The 18,949-nt window shown below is 41.3% G+C and overlaps 2 protein-coding genes across 3 annotated transcripts; both read right to left on the bottom strand.

Moving 5' to 3' along the window:
• Nucleotides 1-1,027: 1,027 nt before the first annotated feature.
• On the bottom strand, nt 1,028-6,163 carry LOC136421807 (galactose-3-O-sulfotransferase 2-like). The gene is made up of 7 exons (XM_066409371.1): nt 6,152-6,163; nt 5,643-5,822; nt 4,944-5,266; nt 3,886-4,118; nt 3,154-3,432; nt 1,761-1,931; nt 1,028-1,499 (listed from the first exon to the last, which is right to left on the bottom strand). The coding sequence occupies exons 2-7, from the start codon at nt 5,795-5,797 to the stop codon at nt 1,302-1,304; spliced, it is 1,359 nt and encodes a 452-aa protein (XP_066265468.1). The 5' UTR covers nt 5,798-5,822; nt 6,152-6,163; the 3' UTR covers nt 1,028-1,301.
• Nucleotides 6,164-12,015: 5,852 nt separating this feature from the next.
• Nucleotides 12,016-18,353, bottom strand: LOC136421647 (uncharacterized). Of its 2 annotated transcripts, XR_010753480.1 has the most exons (5): nt 18,233-18,353; nt 17,664-17,745; nt 16,970-17,061; nt 14,996-16,031; nt 12,016-14,106 (listed from the first exon to the last, which is right to left on the bottom strand). XR_010753480.1 is itself a non-coding variant. In XM_066409116.1 (2 exons), the coding sequence occupies exons 1-2, from the start codon at nt 15,201-15,203 to the stop codon at nt 13,700-13,702; spliced, it is 615 nt and encodes a 204-aa protein (XP_066265213.1). In that variant the 5' UTR covers nt 15,204-15,205; the 3' UTR covers nt 12,016-13,699. The 2 variants fall into 2 exon arrangements, 1 of the variants encoding a protein (XP_066265213.1); XM_066409116.1 differs by lacking the exons at nt 16,970-17,061; nt 17,664-17,745; nt 18,233-18,353 and having other exon boundaries at nt 14,996-15,205.
• Between the last annotated feature and the right edge of the window lie 596 nt (nt 18,354-18,949).

The raw sequence follows: 18,949 nt of genomic DNA on the forward strand, positions 1-18,949 counted from the left end.
GGTCGGCAGGGTTCATGCTAGATCTCTGACGTTTTTGTCGTAAAAATGGACACATCTCGTAAGATTTCTGTATCATTCAACTGCATACGGTTTTCCTAGGATCACAACAAACAAATTCAAAGAATAAACTAACCTTTGAACTCTCCAGGTTGATGGCCACACCTGTTTGAACCCTATTAGGCTGCCATGTTGTGATGTTACACATTTTGTGACCTGAGTATATTAAGAACTGGTTTTACTTATTTCTACCCCACTCACACAATGGTTCGAGCCTTTCATGCAAGGCGCCAGGGTCATACAGTACCAAGCCGACTAATCATAAAATTTGGGGGAAAGGTGACGTGGATAATATGCCAGAACGTTAAATCATTCGAAATAATCACTCTAGAAATGTAAACATATGTCACCGAAAGTATCATTGAAACGGACAAAAACCGGCCAGGAAAAATGTGTGTGTGTGTCTGTGTGCATGTGTGAGTGTGCGTTCGCCTGACTGTGCGTATGTGTTTGTGCTTGTGTATGTGTACATGTGTGTGTACTGGAGCGGTCTAATCTCTCTAAACTACATTTGCATGTACTTGTTGAGGTACCTTGATCATGGCTTCAGTGAACGCCCCGAACTTAGGAATGTTCTGAGCACCCCAGCATTAGAACAGAGACAGAATAAAGAATCTTTCTATAAGCCTACAAACAAACAGCTTTGACAAGAAATATATTAATGGCCTATATCTGCACGATAAGCTCATATTCGTATGAGACTTTTAGTAAGACAGTCTTCGCATAGATAACTCTTTAGAATTAGAACAGCATACTTGGCCATTCTTCAATAATATGGTATAAGTGGTGTTGAGAATGATATATTCTTCACATCCTTGTCCAGTAACAATATTGATACAGACAGAATCATACCTTAGTACTTGAAAATAAAACATAGAAGTCTATTTTCGATTAGAAAAATATTCTAATCCATCTCTTTCCAAAACGAGCCATCAAAGACTAGCTTTGACGTGTTGCACATAGGCCCATACGTAAAGCAAAAAATTGCGGCTTCGATAATAAGGTTAAATTAATCTAAAATCTATACAATGTGGTAACGTTTGATTACAATAAAAGAGAAGTAAACGCTTGCCTGTGACAGAGTGATTCCATATCAAAGGTAATATTACACATGGAGAAATGAAAGGAACTTCACTATTGTTAAAAGTAAGCACTCAAATATCACAAAACATGCATATGCTTTAAACAAGCGAGCCACACTGTATGATAAGCATATTATCTGACACGTAAACAATTCATAATCGTTATTTAGGCGCGATTTCCATGCGTTTAGGTTTTCTACGTAAGCCCGTTATGCCAGCCGCATTGGCCTCGTGTTGGTTTTTGAAAGTTGGGAGCCCCTTTCGCAAAAGCCTGTAGTAAATGATTTGATCGATAACAGTGTAGGTTAGCTCCTTTTTGGTATATCTTCGTCCTTTAATCTTCTGGTCAAGGCTGTACGTCTGAAACAAAAAACAATTGTTAAGTAAATATACCTGTAAAATGAATTGAAATATTTCAAGTTCAAATTCTTACTGATGTTTGATACGTTTTGTTTTGTTGTCAGAAGCTTTAAAAGCAGGTCTTATGTCTTGGAGCTTTGTTGCGAACCACAGTTGTTTACTTGCTCAGGTGTAAATGACTTTGGGATGCCCCTCTTAACGTACGAATCTAAAATACATTTTATGTGCTAGAGAGTGGTCGCATATAGTATCAGTACCCACCCTTGTTCTTGTTATGTAATGACAGTAAGTGTTGTCCACTTCAAATTCAGGATTCCATTTCGATGGGGCAACGACCATGGCCTGTCGGCCTTTCTTGGTTTTGGAGCAGAAGTTACTGACGTCACTCTTGATGCGTCTGAAATATTTCAGCTCGTCGTAGAAGCCTGGACCCTAAAGGTAGAAAACTTTTTTTAGTTCCAAATCGTGGCAAACGCATATTCATCAACTCTTCTTTTGATCGTTTGATGACGTAGCTCTGATTCTGTTTCTTAGGGTGGTCAAAACAAGCAAACAACAACAAACCGGCAACCCTGGTTGTGTAGAATTCTTCTTTCGATAGTTTGAGGACGTAGCTCTGCATCTGTTTATTCCTATAAGACCCAAGTAAAACTATACAAATACAGGATAATGTAAACTTTACGCTTCAGTATGCGTCTGGCAGCCGTACAGAGCACATCAGTGGAGACCTCACTGGCTGAGAAAGTTTACCATGTACAAGTTACTGTGCAAGTCATCTTTAAAATCTATAGACAACAGAGAAGAATTTGAAGTATCTACACATAAAGAAGTTAGCTTGAAGGGCAGTTAGCCAAGAAATAAAGTAATGACAACACTGGCTTAAGATTTAGTTTGAGATATTGGCTAGCAGTTATATGTACTGTTCTACAGAGCCCCAGTCTAATTGCTAGTTACTCCAACAAGTAGACGCAAAAATCCCCAAAAGTCATATTTCTAGACTCACAACTAGTCCAATGCTAATGTGGGGGAAGACATTGAAAATTTAGATCCATTTAGATGCTCTGGCACAACGTTGACAGGGTTTATTCAAAAGTTTGAAAATTTGAACAAACTTAAAGTTGCAGATAGTATTGTCTTCTCAAGGCATCTTATCTGATTGAAATTTCCTTGGATTAAGTGACTTTTTATTAGAGAGCTGAGTCATTCTGCATGGTTTGATAATGTTCCTAGGAAAACAAGTACAGAAAAAATTTGAATTCTCAAACAGTTATCATGGTAATCTGTCCCCCGTTCTAGCGGCTAGTAGACGATCTAATCCTTTTATGAATTCATGTGGTTATGGGGGGTCAATTCACCCCTCACTACTGCTGGGCCGACAGCTCACATTCCCTTCACGACTTGTCCCGGGCAAGGAATCCGGCGGTTTAAAGCTTCTTAGGATGGTCATAGGAAACAAACAACAACAAAGCGGAAACCCTGGTTGCGTTGATTTTGGTCGGCCCTTAATTTCATGCCTTTTTTTAGTTTGTTCATATTTGTTCACTGATAAACAATTCAAAACGTAAAAGACGCCTCTTTTTGAACCTATTACATTATCAACAAGATAATCTAAGTCTTAAGCTAAAGATTTTTATCATAGAAAAAGACGGACTACCTGAGCGCTGATCTTTCGCCACAATGAGTTGTTAAACGTGTTGTACAACATGTAATCTACGGCACTCCAACCACGGTGGTTCTCCAGTTCTTCTGGTGTTGCCACGTATTTCTTGTACGGATAAGAGCGAGGGTTTTTATTCTTAGAGTAAAACAAAACGTCTCGGAGCTCCCAGCACATAAGACGCCTCAGAAGAACGACCGATTCGTCCAAGTGTTCTAGAATCATCACAAGGGTGAAGTCAGCGTCCAATTTGCTGATGTATTTGTGAGCTTCCTTCTATACGGAAAAGAAACATCTTATGAAGAGCGTAACGACGTCAATTGAAAATGTTGGCAAGGAAGGCGAAAATAAAAACCCAATGGGGAAGCTAGCCCGAACCCCACTTCTGACACCATGTTGTTGCGATTTATTACATGCCTCATTGTTAATATGAGAAGAATGTTAGATTACAGGTTTGCGATAGCAAAACCTGTTTTGTTTTTGCTTGCAAGGATGGGGGCCGCAATGTTGGATGTGACCATTCTATTGGGAGGGGTGTTGTTTTGGTCGCTAATGTTGGGTGTGACCATTTTCATAATGGTCAGTTGACGGAGGGGTGTTTTTCTTGCTGTTTTTTTTCTTCTTCTAGTTAGCCTCTCATTCCACTCCTGGCATCATCAAGAGTATACTTTCCTTTTTTCAAAGAGGCATGATTTATCCGAGCTGAATCATGATGTAAGATGCACTTACTTCTTCATCTGCCCTCTCGGCTGGCCACCCCATGTCAAAGGTCATGGGGTTCCTGGTACCGTCCCACGTGATGTTCACGTGAGGGAAGAATGTCTCGGACCTGTTCCTGTACTGCCAGGGGTTCTGTAGGAACACTTTTACGGGATTCCCATGCCCTTGTATATCAAGGACCTTTGAAAGCTTGAAGTAATTCATCTGAGACTTGAGGTGACTGAACGGTTCTCTTATGATAGCTGAAAAGATAAGGAGAAATGTGAGGTGAACCTTAAAATTGTCTTAAGGAAATATCTAAGGATGACAGTACAGGGATGCCATGTATTGTCGGAGTGAGTTTAAGAAGCCAGAAGCAATTTCCAGCTTAGTTGCCTTAACTTCACTATGCTCTTTTAAGAATCCCCCAGCATGGAACGTATAGAAATATAATAAATGTACATGTACATAACATTATACAATGCTAAAGTAAAAAGATTCAAGGTGATAATCTTTAACATGCATAACAGTATCATATAATCAGATAATGCAAATTGGAGATTATTACCTCCGTGAAAACGGAGGTACTGTTTTCGGTGTGATGTTTGTTTGTCGTGATGTTTTTTCCGTAGTTACTTCAATGTTGTAGAGTGGAAGAGTGTGAGGTGAGAAATGGTGTAATCGGAGACCGGCAGGATGGGAAGGTTGGCTCTGCCGGGGTCCGAAATTGCTGGACACCTCAGTGACACTGACAGGAAATTAAGTAAAAGGTCCAAGTTTGGTCCCAGAATAGGTTATCTCATTACCTGTCTTCAATTCCCTATTGTATGCATTTACATTGCCTTTTTGGAGAGAGTGGGAAAGTGCATAGACAGAATCCGTTAGAAATTCACAATTATTTACTAAATTTACCAGAAATCACGAAAATTCTAGACAGTCCACAAAGGTATGAGATCTTTGATTTTTTTTTCTCCTTTTCTCTCCCTCTTTCATTCACTCTTTCTCACCATCCTGCTCCTTGCATCCTGACACAAGATGTTGTTGTCCTTAACCCAAAGCATCCCTTCACCTTTCAAATCACCACTTACAAATGTATTTTGTCTCTGGTGGGAACTTGCTCAGTAGCCACGTCTTGTTGTAGACAAAATGGTGAATCAGTGCGTCGTATTTTTCATCGGGCATGTGGACGTACTCATTTTCTGCCGGGGGGAACGGCCAACTAAGCGGACCCTGTCCTACTGGCATCAGTACCTTCAGTTTGTTGTAAATGGCGTAACGCTGGAAGATGTTGATAGTTGTAGAAGTGCCTGTCTTGTGGGTCTTTATAAAGACGAATTTCTTCTGCGGAACGCAAGAAATTGAAGCGCTTTTCTCATCTTTTCTTCCAGTCTCTGTCAGCTGTTCTCCATACCTAAGAGATAATGTGTCTTTGAGTTAGCTTATGACGGAAACTTGTGAAACACCAGACTCATTCTAAGATGGCGGTAAGACTTGTTTACACATGATGATCACCCATTCGCAGTCGAACCTTCACTAAGGGCAAATACGAGACCTCGCCCTTAATTATTATGTTTGAGTCACAAAGTGGGGAATCAAATACAAAGAAAACGTCCTGAAAAGTTGATTCATAGCAAAGGACATCAAGTTAATGCTCTATTATTTATGTACGAAAACATTATCATATACATCACAAGCGTCGATGTTCTTTCAAAAGGCATGCTGATTGTAGTTATGCAAACCACGTGAACTGTTCTCAATAATAGAGATATATACGTCATGTTTCTTACCTAAGGGTGTTCTTTGTCGGCAGGTTGGTTTGAAGTCTGTCGTTTCCTCCCGGAGAACCGACATGGGATAGATTCGACTGATGAACAGTGAACAACAACAGTGTGGTGAAGACTCCCACGGTGAGTCCGTAGGCGAGAAGTGTTCTTAGGGTCATCCTTAATCTTGTCGCCCCGTCAGCCCTGTAAGAAAAACAGTGCGTGCATTGTAACTAACACTGAAGAAAAACTGTAGAAGAGAAGCAAAGGCATGTGATACAACATGAAATGCTCCCGTTTCCGCCCATCTGAGGTTATGAATAGACGTATAAATAGATAGTAAAAAGGCGCTAACTGCCTACCGTCGAAACAATCATATCCTTCAACTAAGGTCGGCAGCGTTCATGCTAGACTTCTGACGAGTGACGTGTTTGTCGTAAAAACGCAAGTTTCACTACATTTCTGTAGCATTCTACTTAGTAATAAACCGTATTCCGAGGATCACAACAAACACATTCAAAGCATAAACTAACCTTTGAACCCACCAGGTCTTAGTATGTTAAGAACCGGTTTTACTTATTCCGTACTCACACAATGGTTCGAGCCTTTTGTACAAGGCCCCAGGGTCACACGCCGCAACCCGACTAATCACAAAATTAGGGGGAACGGAGGCGTGGAAGGTGTGTCAGTCTTATACGAAATAATCATCCCGAAATGTAAACATGTCACTGGAAGAATCCTTGAACCGGTGTGTGTGTGTGTTTGTGTGTGTGTGTGCGTGTTTACATGCGTGTGTATGTGTGTGTGTGCGTGTGTGTGTGTACATTTGTGTGTACTGGAGCGGTCTAATCTTTGTAAACAACATGTACTTGCTGAGGGAACTTGATCATGGCTTCAGTGAACACTTTAAAGCTCCGAACGCCTCAGCATTAGAACAGAGACAGGATAAAGCATCTTTCTATAAGTCTACAAATAAATAGCCTCCGTTGCAGTCTTTCCAACAGCGTTTTTTTTCCAACTTTTTTTAGCGGTCACAGGGTTACAGCAGTTACGGGATCCCAAGCAGATACGGGGGCTCAAGCAGATACGCGGTGCCACCCCCCCCCCCAAAAAAGTTGAAAAAAATCGCTGTGGAAAGGACTGCAATGGAGACTAACAAATAACCAACTTTGACAAGAAATATCCCAATGGTCTCTAGCTCTATCTGCACGATAAGCTTATATTCTTATGAGACGTTTCGTAAGACAGTCTTCCCATAGATAGCTCTTTACAATTAGAATAGCATACTTGGCCATACTTTAATAATATGGTATAAATGGTGTTGAGAATAATATATTTATCACATCCTTATCCAGTAGCAATATTGATACAGACAGAATCATACCTTGGTACTAAAAAATAAAAGGTAGAAGTTTATTTTTGGTTAGAAATATTGTAATCCATCTCTTTCTAAAACAAGCCATCAAAGACTAGCTTTGACGTGTTGCACAAAAGCCCATACGTAAACATTACGTAAAACATTAAAATGCGGCTACGATAATAAGAGTAAATGAATCTAAAATCTATACAATGTAGTAACGTTTGATTACAATAAAAGAGAAGTAAACGCTTGTGATTCCATATCAAAGGTAAAAATGTAACGGACAAAATCACTTCTTGTGGACAAGTAATACAGTTCTAGTATGATACTACTAGAGAATATGGATAGAAAACTTCCAGCTTTAAAAAGAAGGTACAAGATTCGCCGTTTCTCCTAACATCGTGTTTTCAATTTTTGCAATATACTGATTCATATACTGAGATTTGCAATGTACATGTAAATGGATTTTTCTCAATATTTGCTTAACCTTCAGTCGGCTAATGTAGCCGTTAGGCAACAAATTTGTATTGGTATTGAGGTAAGACATGAGGGAGAAGGTTAAGCATTAGTTCTTTAGTAGGGTAGCCCGTGAAACCTTTTTGGTGACGTTATCCAATTCGCTAAGATATCTCGTCTCGAAATCTCGCGAGTTTTCACTGAGGAGTATCACAGAGTCCCTCTGAAGGGGGTTAAAGTGATAATCGTTGAAATTGGCGCTGGTCACCAATATCTCAACATGATTGTCAAACTTTCCCGCCACAAACTTGCAGTGGAAGTAGGCCTTCCCGTCGGCCTCTCTGTCTGTGCCGACCCTCAGACAGCTAATCCGGCCAGCCTCGCTTTCGGAGAAGACCCCCCGCATCGCTTCCGCCAGAGACGTTTCCTTTCCGTTCTTGTCCGTGAAACAAGGGTCCCGGATGTAGAGGGTCTGGATGGACGACTGTTCAGTCATCAGACGGTTCTTGACGTAACCTTAGATTAAAAGCAGGTATCAGCTATCAATTATGAACAAGAATGCATATAGATGTGATGATACATAGATAATCTTTTAATGGCGGACTGTCAGAATTAAGATTATACCAACGATCTCTTCATCCTCTTAAACAGATTGTGATAGAAGGCGACAGTGGTCGTTGAAAATTTGATCTACTCTCACTAGCCAATCAATGGCTTACTTTTCCAGGTAATCTATGTAAGCCCCTCCTCTCATATGGTCTGACTACCAATACATTAATCAGTATTACATATATGTTAAGATCTTCTTCTTCTTTCGGTTATGGCAGCCGCCATCAACTTGTTGAAAATTATGCTGCCTATAATCATCTCCGTTACACGTGTATACCTTAGTGTTAGAAGAAAGTTCAGCATTATACTATGATCACTACCAAGTTGAACACAGATGAGCTTCCAAGATAGATTGTGATAGACTTAGGTTTACCGATAGTTTTCTTGTCCATCCAAGGAGAGACGATGTAGACACGTGCTCCACGCTCGAACCACGACTGGAGAAGGCTGGACCAAAGGCGTTTGATGACGTCACCCTTGTAGATTCCAGGCTTGAAGTTCGACAAGGCCTCTTTGAAGGTCTGCGTCAGGGGCTGAAATTGTGATAAAAAGAAGACAACTGTGAGTTACAAGAAATCATTTTACCGTGATCAAATATCACATAGATTGCTGTTAAAAAGAGGCGTTTTTAATCATGATTTCTATTGCATCAGGCTACGTGGCAACATACTACCTTACCTATAATTGTGATAATATTGAAGGCAAAAAGCAATTGTCGTATCTTAATACTTGGTGTGCCTTGTGAATCGTGTCATGCACAAGAGTGGACTTTGATACAAAAGAAGATTGAAACAGTAACGACATCTTGCGGAATACGCCAGACATGCTTTGACGGTCGGTATTGTCTACCAAAAATTATTCGCCAAGGAGGATTGTAATGCCCACAACATACACATATAGCATCTTATGAAAATGATTATAACACTAGAAAGGCCGCCATTTGCCCCTGAGCAAATACAGCATGTTTAGCCATACTCCCCCCATGCAAGAAGTGTGCTGTCCCAAAATAACACCTAACATCGAAATATTAACTGCATGTAGAAAGGCAACATTTGCGAGAGCATCATACTTTGCCAATCTCCCTCCCGATGCATAAATTGACTGTTCCAAAATCACCCGTGCAAAACAATTCTCTCTGCAAGTTCTGCGAGACCCCAACAGCTTCTTACTGCAAAGGCTTGCGTGTGTTCCTGCAATATGACCTCAGGTAACCTAAATAGAACACGTGTTCTTTGGCCAGTAGCAAATGGAACGCGGGGATCCTTAGATAGAACATGGATTCTTTGGCCAGCAGCAAATAGAACATGGAACGGGGATACCACTTTTGGCCTGTTTTTGGTCTGAAATGGGTCCAAAAGTCCCCAAAATGAAGCATTTTGAAGTGATGTACACCAGAATTGTGATTGAAATCCTGTAGGGACATGTTCAATGCGCCCTTGTACCGAATGTCAGGTCATTTGCTTGTAAAACCAGGCCACAGTAGACCAAAATGTAATTTTTGCCTAAAAATGCCCCAAAAAACCTCCATAAAAATTATTTTCAGGCCTGTTTCAAAAAAATGAAAAAAAAATCGCATGAGGGTATTTGCCTTCTTCACCTCAATGCCAAATTTCAGGTCGGTTGATTAAAAAATGGCAGAGTTGAATCAATTTGAAGATTTGGCAGAAGAAGGAGAAGAAGAAGAACGTGAACAAAAACAATATGTTGAGCCATACTAGGTATGGCTAAACATAAAAAAGGAACTATTTCTGTTCCTTGATTCTTATTTTGTTCTGTCTTCTTACTGTCATCATCTATTTTTCACCACACAACTTCAGGCTACACATATTTACATTCCCCCCTCACTCACTCACTCACTTACTCACTCACTCACTCACTCACTCACTCATGCACTCACTCACTCACTCACTCACTCACTCACTCACTCTCTCCAATAGTGTAGCCAGTCGTTGGGGCAGCAAAGCGTTTGCATTGATGACCATGATATCACAAAAGATGTCTTATTAATTTTGAAAGCATCGAGTCGTATATATAATCAATTACTGAATTAGTACGGTACATTTTTGTAGAAACACTTTTTAGAAAGAAAACTTCATCTATCAACAAACCTTTGTAATCTCTAGTTCTGACAGTGCCTCTGGCAGGTCGTCAGCATTTCCGGTCCTCACTTCATTTCCGGTCGACCTGTCTGACTCAGACGTTTCATTCTTTGATTGGCGTTTACTGGAATCACGTGACTGGTCTTTGCCCGCTTTTGGCAAACTCTGGTTGGCTCCTGACTGAGCGGCACCCTTCTCATTGGCTGTTGCCTTGGCAACGCCAACGTCGATTTTGTTCTGCTGAAGGTTGCCGTTTGAATCTAAAAGAAAGACAGGCGAAAACAACATTCAAGACTAATGTCGAAACGTTTCCCCTTCTCACATTCTCAAATTCCTGCGGTAACAACCTTTGGGAGCGGACCAAACCTAACAAGGCCGGACTCCAGGCTATACAGGCCATAATTCATCCAATTTTAGCTCCAACTTGCTACTCAGATTTCTTCACTTCGCAGAAGCTAGAACAGGATTCTCTAAAAAGTATCATTAGGAAATACTGAAAAGTGCTTAAGTTTTCCATACTTTTATCAATAAAGTCCTGAGCCTCCGCCTCTGAGAAGAAGCTCTTGAAGCAATTGTTGCTGAATCCAAGTACTTGTTCTTCGGTCTGAGGCCTGTGGAAAGAACACTACAACTCAGGAATCCCTGGTGCTTGCTTTTTACCCTCACAATAGGTTTCCATTGTCTACTAGTACTATTGATGAAGACGGTACCCTTTATACGTTTGTTGCACAAATATTGCCTTTGTATGTAGTCTCTCACGTACAAAGCTAAAGCAGACGTTAGCTCCGACCTTGTTTTGCGTTTCGTACTTGTGAAACACTTGAAGTTGTTAACTCGCATGAAAAAAATAGACAAGCAAGAATCAGTGAAACATTTGAATTTTGAAATCTTTGTTACCAAGTACGGTAGATCCCAGGTTTTCTTCCCCGCGCCACGGCGTAGTATTTGCTTCTGGCGTAGTACGGCATTCTGCGTTAAACGCCTGAAATATGATAAATTTTATCAATAACTAGAATAAACTTCTTCGAAAACCGATGGTGGACGATATGAGGCACAGACAAACACACACAAAAAAAGTCAGAGAATCTCTATGCAGATCAATAATACACATCTTCGCTTGGTGTAAAATTAACATATGGTAATCAATGTCTATCTACTCCAGGACATAACGTTATATCATCATAATTCATGATTAACGGGGGGAGACCCTAATTGTTCTACGGAAATGCGCATGCCTTTATCCTCGTACTCATTTTACCGTGAAACCATCAAAGACAAAAACGATCGTGTGCAGCTACCCATGCATTTCTCCGCAACAATGATTTTTAAAACCTTACCGAAATATGGACCCAATGGAACTTTGGACTAAGGTCTATTAAGGGACTTTGGACCCCCCCGTTAACATGCATTCGATGATGTAACACATACATGTAGAAAAGAACATAGACACATAAACATCCGTACACATAAAATGCACGGTAAAATCGAATCGTATATCCAAGGAAGGCTAGTAACGTTATACCATATCATCCCAGTCGAAAATTTCAATATTCAAAACTTGGCGCCATCGTTCCACAGCTATTGCTACATGTGGACGACATATTAGATATCAAGTATGCTTACAATGAGAACAGATACCTCCGATCTTGCAGATTTTTTAAATGTTTGGCTAACTTGCACGCCACCCAAACCAGGAAGTGACCGCCCTCTGCTGTGACGGAAGTGCACTAGCTTGCGCAGTGGGACGTTAGAAGCGCCACCTTGCAAGATTACTGTAAACGACATGCTCGGGTGTTTCAGCCTGAGGATTCATGTACTGTATATGAATTTTGTCCAAATTAGAATAATAAAAAAAATACTTGGAATCTCTGCAAACTGTTCAACCCTTTTATTCTGCCAACCCCAATTTATCAAAATGAAAATGTAAACATGTCACTGAAAGAATCCTTGAAACGTGCAATTGACTGTCAGTGAGTGAGTGTCAGGAAATAAAAACTGTGTGTGTATTAGTGCTGCGTACCTAAACGTAACATCAGGTACAGATACATGTACCGGTACAGATGTTTAGGTACAGGTCCGGACCTGTACCTGTACCTGAACAATTTGAAAAATTAACATGTGTTCTTCTGAACTTCTTCAATTATGTCAGTACCTTTATTCAAAGACAAGAACTAGATTTCCTACCGTAAAAACTCCCGGCCTGCCTGAATGATCGGTTGCATACTAGTTACTTTGTTCCAAGGTATCACTTCGTCGCGTTAGGTGTTGTATGAGGTCATGAGTCTAATCTCTCTAAACTACATGTACATGTACTTGCTGAGGTACCTTTATCATGGCTTCAGTGAACACCCCGAACTTAGAATGAGGGCCCCAGCATTAGAACAGAGACAGAATAAAGCATATTTCTATAAGCCTACAAACAAACAGCTTTGACAAGAAATATATCAATGGCCTCTATCTGCACGATAAGCTTACATTCGTATGAGACTTTTAGTAAGACAGCCCTCGCATAGATAACTCTTTACAATTAGAACAGCATACTTGGCCATACTTCAATAATATGGTATAAGTGGTATTGAGAATGATATATTCTTCACATCCTCGTCCAGTAGCAACATTGATAAAGACAGAATCATACCTTAGTACTAAAAAATAAAACGTAGAAGTTTGTTTTTTGGTTAGAAATATTGTAATCCATCTATTTCCAAAACAAGCCGGCAAAGACTAGCTTTGACGTGTTGCACAAAGGCCCATACGTAAACATTACGTAAAACATTAAAATGCGGCTACGATAATAAGGGTATATTAATCTAAAATCTATACAATGTGGTAAAGTTTGATTACAATAAAAGAGAAGTAAAAGCTTGTGATTCCATATCAAAGGTAAAAATGTTAGAGACATAAAATCACTTCTTGTGGACAAGTAATATAGTTCTGGTATGATACTACTAGAGAAAAAAAGGATAGAAAACTTCCAGCTTTAAAAAGAAGGTACAAGATTCGACGTTTCTCCTAACATCGTGTATTGAATTTTGCAATATACTGATTAATGTCATGCCTGGGCCTGATACGGGTGTTCCGGCCCGTGTGATAACTATCCATATCACATGAGGTTCTAGAGAAGTATCACACGGGCTTTCATAGAATATTTCGAATGCATTTCGAGTGCGCCGGTTGCGCAGCCGTCGAAAATTCGAATACCGGATTCTAAGGTTGGAATCAACGTTGTCACAGTTTTGTGTTCGAGGACACAAAACTCCCTCAACTTCTGGCGCATTCCGCATTGAAATTTGTGTTTTCTCTGGTGGGTATGACATAAATCCCTCGGTCCCAGCCCTCCTGCGGGTCGGATCGCCCTCCGGCCTACGCGGTCGGGCTGGGACCTCGGGATATACGGAATACCCCGTTTTGTATTCTATATTCATATACTGAGATTTGCAATGTACATGTAAATGGATTTTTCTCAATATTTGCTTGACCTTTAGCCAGCTAATGTAGCCGTTTGGCAACAAATTTGTATTGGTTTTGAGGTAAGACAGCAGGGAGAAGGTTAAGCATCAGTTCTTCAGTAAAGAAGCTAGGGACACCTCTTTGGTGACGTTATCCAATTCGCTAAGATATCTCGTCTCGAAATCTCGCGAGTTTTCACTGAGGAGTATCACAGAGTCCCTCTGAAGGGGGTTAAAGTGATGATCGTTGAAATTGGCGCTGGTCACCAGAATCTCAACATGATTTTCAAACTTTCCCGCCACAAACTTGCAATGGAAGTAGGCCTTCCCGTCGGTCTCTCTGTCTGTGCCGACCCTCAGACAGCGTATCCGGTCAGCCTCGCTTTCGGAGAAGACCCCCCGCATCGCTTCCGCCAGAGAAGTTTCCTTTCCGTTCTTGTCCGTGAAACAAGGGTCCCGGATGTAGATGGCCTGGATGGGCGACTGGCTGGTCATCAGACGGTTCTTGATGTAGCCTTAGAGAAAATCAGGTATCAGTCATTAATTATTCGTTAATAAGCGTACGTTTGCTACCCCAAGACCCCGGGGAAGCCCACCGAAGAGATGGAAGGACCAAATTGTGAAGGACACGGGCTTAAACAGTCGGGAAGCAGAGGCTAGGGCAAGGGACAGGACTGCTTGGAGGATCCTCCTGGAAAGCAAGGGGCCAGTTTCTGGCATGAGCACGTAGGCAGTAGGCAGGCAGTAAGCGTATATGCAAATAGTGGGATGTCCCTGTAGCTCAACTGAGAGTAGACTACATGTAGGTAACTAGGAGACCCCGGTTCAAATCCTGGGAAAAGAATCTCAGTTGGGGACTTGGGGCTGCACCTGTCTTTTGGAAGGAACGTAAAATGTGTGCGTGTTCCTTCTGTCTTCGAGGAGGTGCTTAGGAGAAGAGCTAGCAACCCCTCTCTGTAAGCATATACCCTGCTACAGATATGTGGCACTAGACATTACAAGGTGTAAAAGCTCTAAAATACTTGTATACCCATGCTACAGAAATGTGTCATTGGGTACTACAAGATTGTACTAACCATCTCTTCTTCTTGCTAAACACACCCTCCCGAACAGGCCCGCTACCGCTCGGCAACGTTACCTCCCATAGCGGCCTTGCCCTTTCAAGCCGGTAAAATCGCTTCTGGCGACGTCACCCCAAACAGCTTTCAGCCAATCAGAGGGTAGCAAAAGCGCAAAGGACGCTGGGATGCTATCAACCAATCAGGCTAGCTCTTTAATTATTCATGAGCAACTGTCAAGAACCGACTTTGACCGGCTTGAAAGGGCAGGGCCGCTATGGGAGGTAACGTTACCGAGCGATAGCGGGCCTGTTCGGGAGGGTGGCTAAACAGATCGTGGTCTTACCGATGGTTTTCTTGTCCATCCAAGGAGAGACGATGTAGACACGCGCTCCACGCTCGAACCACGACTGGAGAAGGCTGGACCAAAGGCGTTTGATGACGTCACCCTTGTAGATTCCCGGCCTGAAGGTCGCCACGGCCTCTTTGAACATCAGGGGCTGAAATTGTGATAAAAAGAAGACAATGTGGGTTACAAGAAAGCATTTTACCATGATCCAATATCACATAGATTGCTGTTGAAAATAGGCATTTTTAAACTTATGATTGCGATTGCATCAGGCTAAGTAGTACATACTTTACCTATAGTGTAGTTACATTGAAATGAAATAACGATTATGGTATCTTACTACGCGATGTGCCCTGTGAATCGCGTCACGAGTGAAGTTTGAGACAAAAGCAGATTGAAACAGTAACGACATCTTGCGGAGTACGAAAGACATGCTTTGACGGTCGGTATTGTCTACCAAATATTATTCGCCGAGAATGATTGTAATGTCCATAACATATACATTCCGCATCTTATGAAAATGATTATAACAAAAAGGAACAGTTTCTGTTCCTTGATTCTTGTTCTGTTCTACATGTCTTCTTACTCTCATTCTCTATTTTTTAGTACACAACTTCAATTGTTGAAACACATATATTTGCATTAAATTAAATGAACAAAATACCAAGAAAGAGTTTTTGGTAATTCTGGAAGAAATGAGCCTTAGAAAGATAAAATTTCTTTGTAACAGCACTTATAGTTTACAAATAAAAGTACATTTATCAACAAACCTTTGAAATCTGTAGTTCTGACAGTGCCTCTGACAGGTCATCAGCATTTCCGGTCCTCGCTTTATTGATGACGTGATTTCCGGTCGACCTGTCTGACTCAGACGTTTCATTTTTTGATTGGCGTTGACTGGAGTCACGTGACTGCCATTTGCCTGCTTTTGGCAAACTCTGATTGGCTCTTGACTGAGCGGCACCCTTCTCATTGGTTGTTGCCTTGGCAACGCCAACGTCGTTTTTGTTCTGCTGAAGGATGCTGTTTGAATCTAAAACAAAACGACAAACGAAAGTAACAATGACCGCAAAGGTCGAAATACATAAGGTTCTTACATTCTCACAAAATCACAAACCTCTGCAGTTTAGGTTGATGCATCCTCCCAGCAGACCCGATATGTTCGGTTCGTTACCTCCCTTCGCGGCCCTGCCCTTCCGAGCCCCTGAACACGCTTCTGGTACATGTTGCCGTCGCCACCAAAACAGCTTCAGCCAATCGCAGAGGGTTTGCTTAAGCTCAGCTCGAGCAAAGGCGCAAAGGAATATGATAAAACGGTGACGATCTGCCCATTCAACCTCTGCTTGGAGAGTATGTAAGGAAATTTTTTGAACGGAGATTTTGGCTTCTGGGGGCGTCACTGACAGTTGCTCATAAATAATTAACGAGCTAGCCTTACTTGGCACAAACAGTCGTTAGTTGCTCATGATCGAATAAGTAATGAGCTAGCTTTATTTGGCACAAAGATTCGTTATCTTGTCCTCAACCCAAAGTAACGATGTAAGACGTAAGCTGATTGCCTGATAGCTTCCCAGCGTCCGTTGCTCGAGATGAACTTTAGCAAACCCTCTGATTGGCTGAAGCTGTTTTGGTGGCGACGGCGCCAGAACTGTGTGTTCAGGGGCTCGGAAGGGCAGGGCCGCTATGGGAGGGAACGAACCGAACATATTGGGATTGCTGGGAGGATGAGGACGGAGAGACTCCACAGCTATAATAATTTTGGACATCAGGCAAAGTTTGTTTTTGCCCCGAAATGGCCCAAATCCATCCAACCTATGGATCCTCTAAATGCTTCCCTCCGTAGTAATTCGGTAGAATGAAAACGCGATCATAGAAGTTCGTATACGATGGATCCCAGGCTGTTTTCATGTTAATTATGTTTATAAAGGAATATCAAACAGCGTCATTGCTGACGTATGCAGTTTTCCCTACTTTTGTCCATCCAGTCCCGCGCCTCTGCCTCCGAGGTGAAGCCCTTGTGGCGAGCGCTGCTGAATCCATCTATTTGTTGTTTGGTCTGCGTCCTGTGGAAAGAACACAGATTACAAATAGAAACATCCGACTCAGTTTTGATTGCCCGTGTAAACCTTTGCGCTATGGTCACATTGCTGATGATTACCGGGTTTGAAGCGTCTGCCACCAATCCACAATGGAGACCGGACTCCAGACACGTTGGTTGCAAAAACTTCGTTGCAGGCCTTCCCACTAGCGTTTTACTAGCGATTTTTTTCCAATTTTTTTTTTTTGGGGGGGGGGGGGGGCATATCTGCTTGAGCCCCCGTATCTGCTTGGGTCCCAAAAAATCGCTAGTAAAGTGCTAGTGGGAAGGCCTGCAACGGAGGCTATGTAAAAACTAGCGGCAACCAGTTTACCAGCAAAATGGTTACGGGGGTGGCTGATGGTTACGGGCTGGCTGCAAAAGGTGTATTATTCAGCCCCCAAAAGGGCCGGTTCAGAGCCTGCTATGGAGGCTATGTAAAAACTACCTTTGCTTCTTGTAATATTATCTCCATAAAGCATAAGTTAGCTTGAGCGTGTTTTGTAAAGCACTTGCAGATAACCAAAGTGATGTTTACTTGAATAAGAAAAAAATAGACCAGAATTTGCGAAATATTTGTTTTAATACCAGTCCGTGTAGATCCCAGGATTTCTCCCTCTCGCCACGGCATAGTGGGTGAACCGGTTCTTCGGCATTCTGCGCTAAACGCCTGAAATATGATAAATGCTATCAATATTCAATAACAAATAAACTACTTCGAATACCGATACAAGCCGATACTAACCAGCATTATCTAAGTTAGCTCTTAAAATTTTGAGGCAAAGACAAACACGAAAAAAAGTCAAAGAATCTCTATGCAAATCCGTAATACACATCTTCGCGTGGTGTGGTATCATCGGTCATCAACGTCGACCGGATGTAAATTATACATGGAAGAAAATTATACGTGTACACACACACATATGCATCCTTACACATAAAATGCACAGTGAAATTCAATTTTTTTGTTGTTGAATGCTAGTTACGTCATACGATACCATTCCAGTCGAAAATTTCAATATTCAAAACTTGGCGCCATCCCACGCCGAAGGGGGCAGTTATCCTTATCGCGCTTCTGTAGCTTCTAAGACAAATCTAAAAATTCCACAGTAATTTCTACATATCAAAAAACATAGTAGACGTCCATGTATACTTACAATGAGAACAAATACCTCCGATCTCGCAGATTTTCGGAATGTTTGTCGAAGAAATGTGCACGCCTGCCAACCCGGAAGTGACCGTCCCCTGCTGTGATGCTGCACTTGCGCAGTGGGACGGTAAAAGCGCCACCTTGCAAGAATATGATAAACTACATATGCTTTCCACAAAAAAAGTACTGTACTAAATTTCTGGCAACTGTACAACCACTTTATTCTGCAGACCAAATCGTTTGTGATTAATAACATTTCAGCTATGATTAAAAAGTCAATATTGTGTTTATCAAATTTTCTAAAATTTTTCACAATTTGTGATCAACGCATTGCATCAAGCAATCAAAATGCACAAGAAAACATATTATGATTCAAATATTCCAAAGCTGAAACAAAAAACAAACAGTGATCCACTATGTGGCAAAGACAGTCATGTTTTCTCCTTTTTAAGCACAGCATTTCAGTCAAAATTATAATCAATCTTGTTAAAAACTCTTCAGAGCAACCAATGCATACACTTATACACTTATACATTTCACACATAATCTATACTTTTTAAATATTTCTGAGTGTTGTTAACTTAACACAATTCAATCTGCATATATTGTCAAGTTTAAATCTCTCTTAAGACATACTTGTGAGTACCTTTCAAATGCTCTCCATAGAAAAACCCGGCCCGGTAAGAACTAGGAAATTTATAGCCTGGGTCCCATCCTTTTTAGT

This window comes from Branchiostoma lanceolatum, chromosome 16, assembly GCF_035083965.1.
Source record: "Branchiostoma lanceolatum isolate klBraLanc5 chromosome 16, klBraLanc5.hap2, whole genome shotgun sequence".
In the NCBI taxonomy this organism is placed as follows: domain Eukaryota; kingdom Metazoa; phylum Chordata; class Leptocardii; order Amphioxiformes; family Branchiostomatidae; genus Branchiostoma; species Branchiostoma lanceolatum.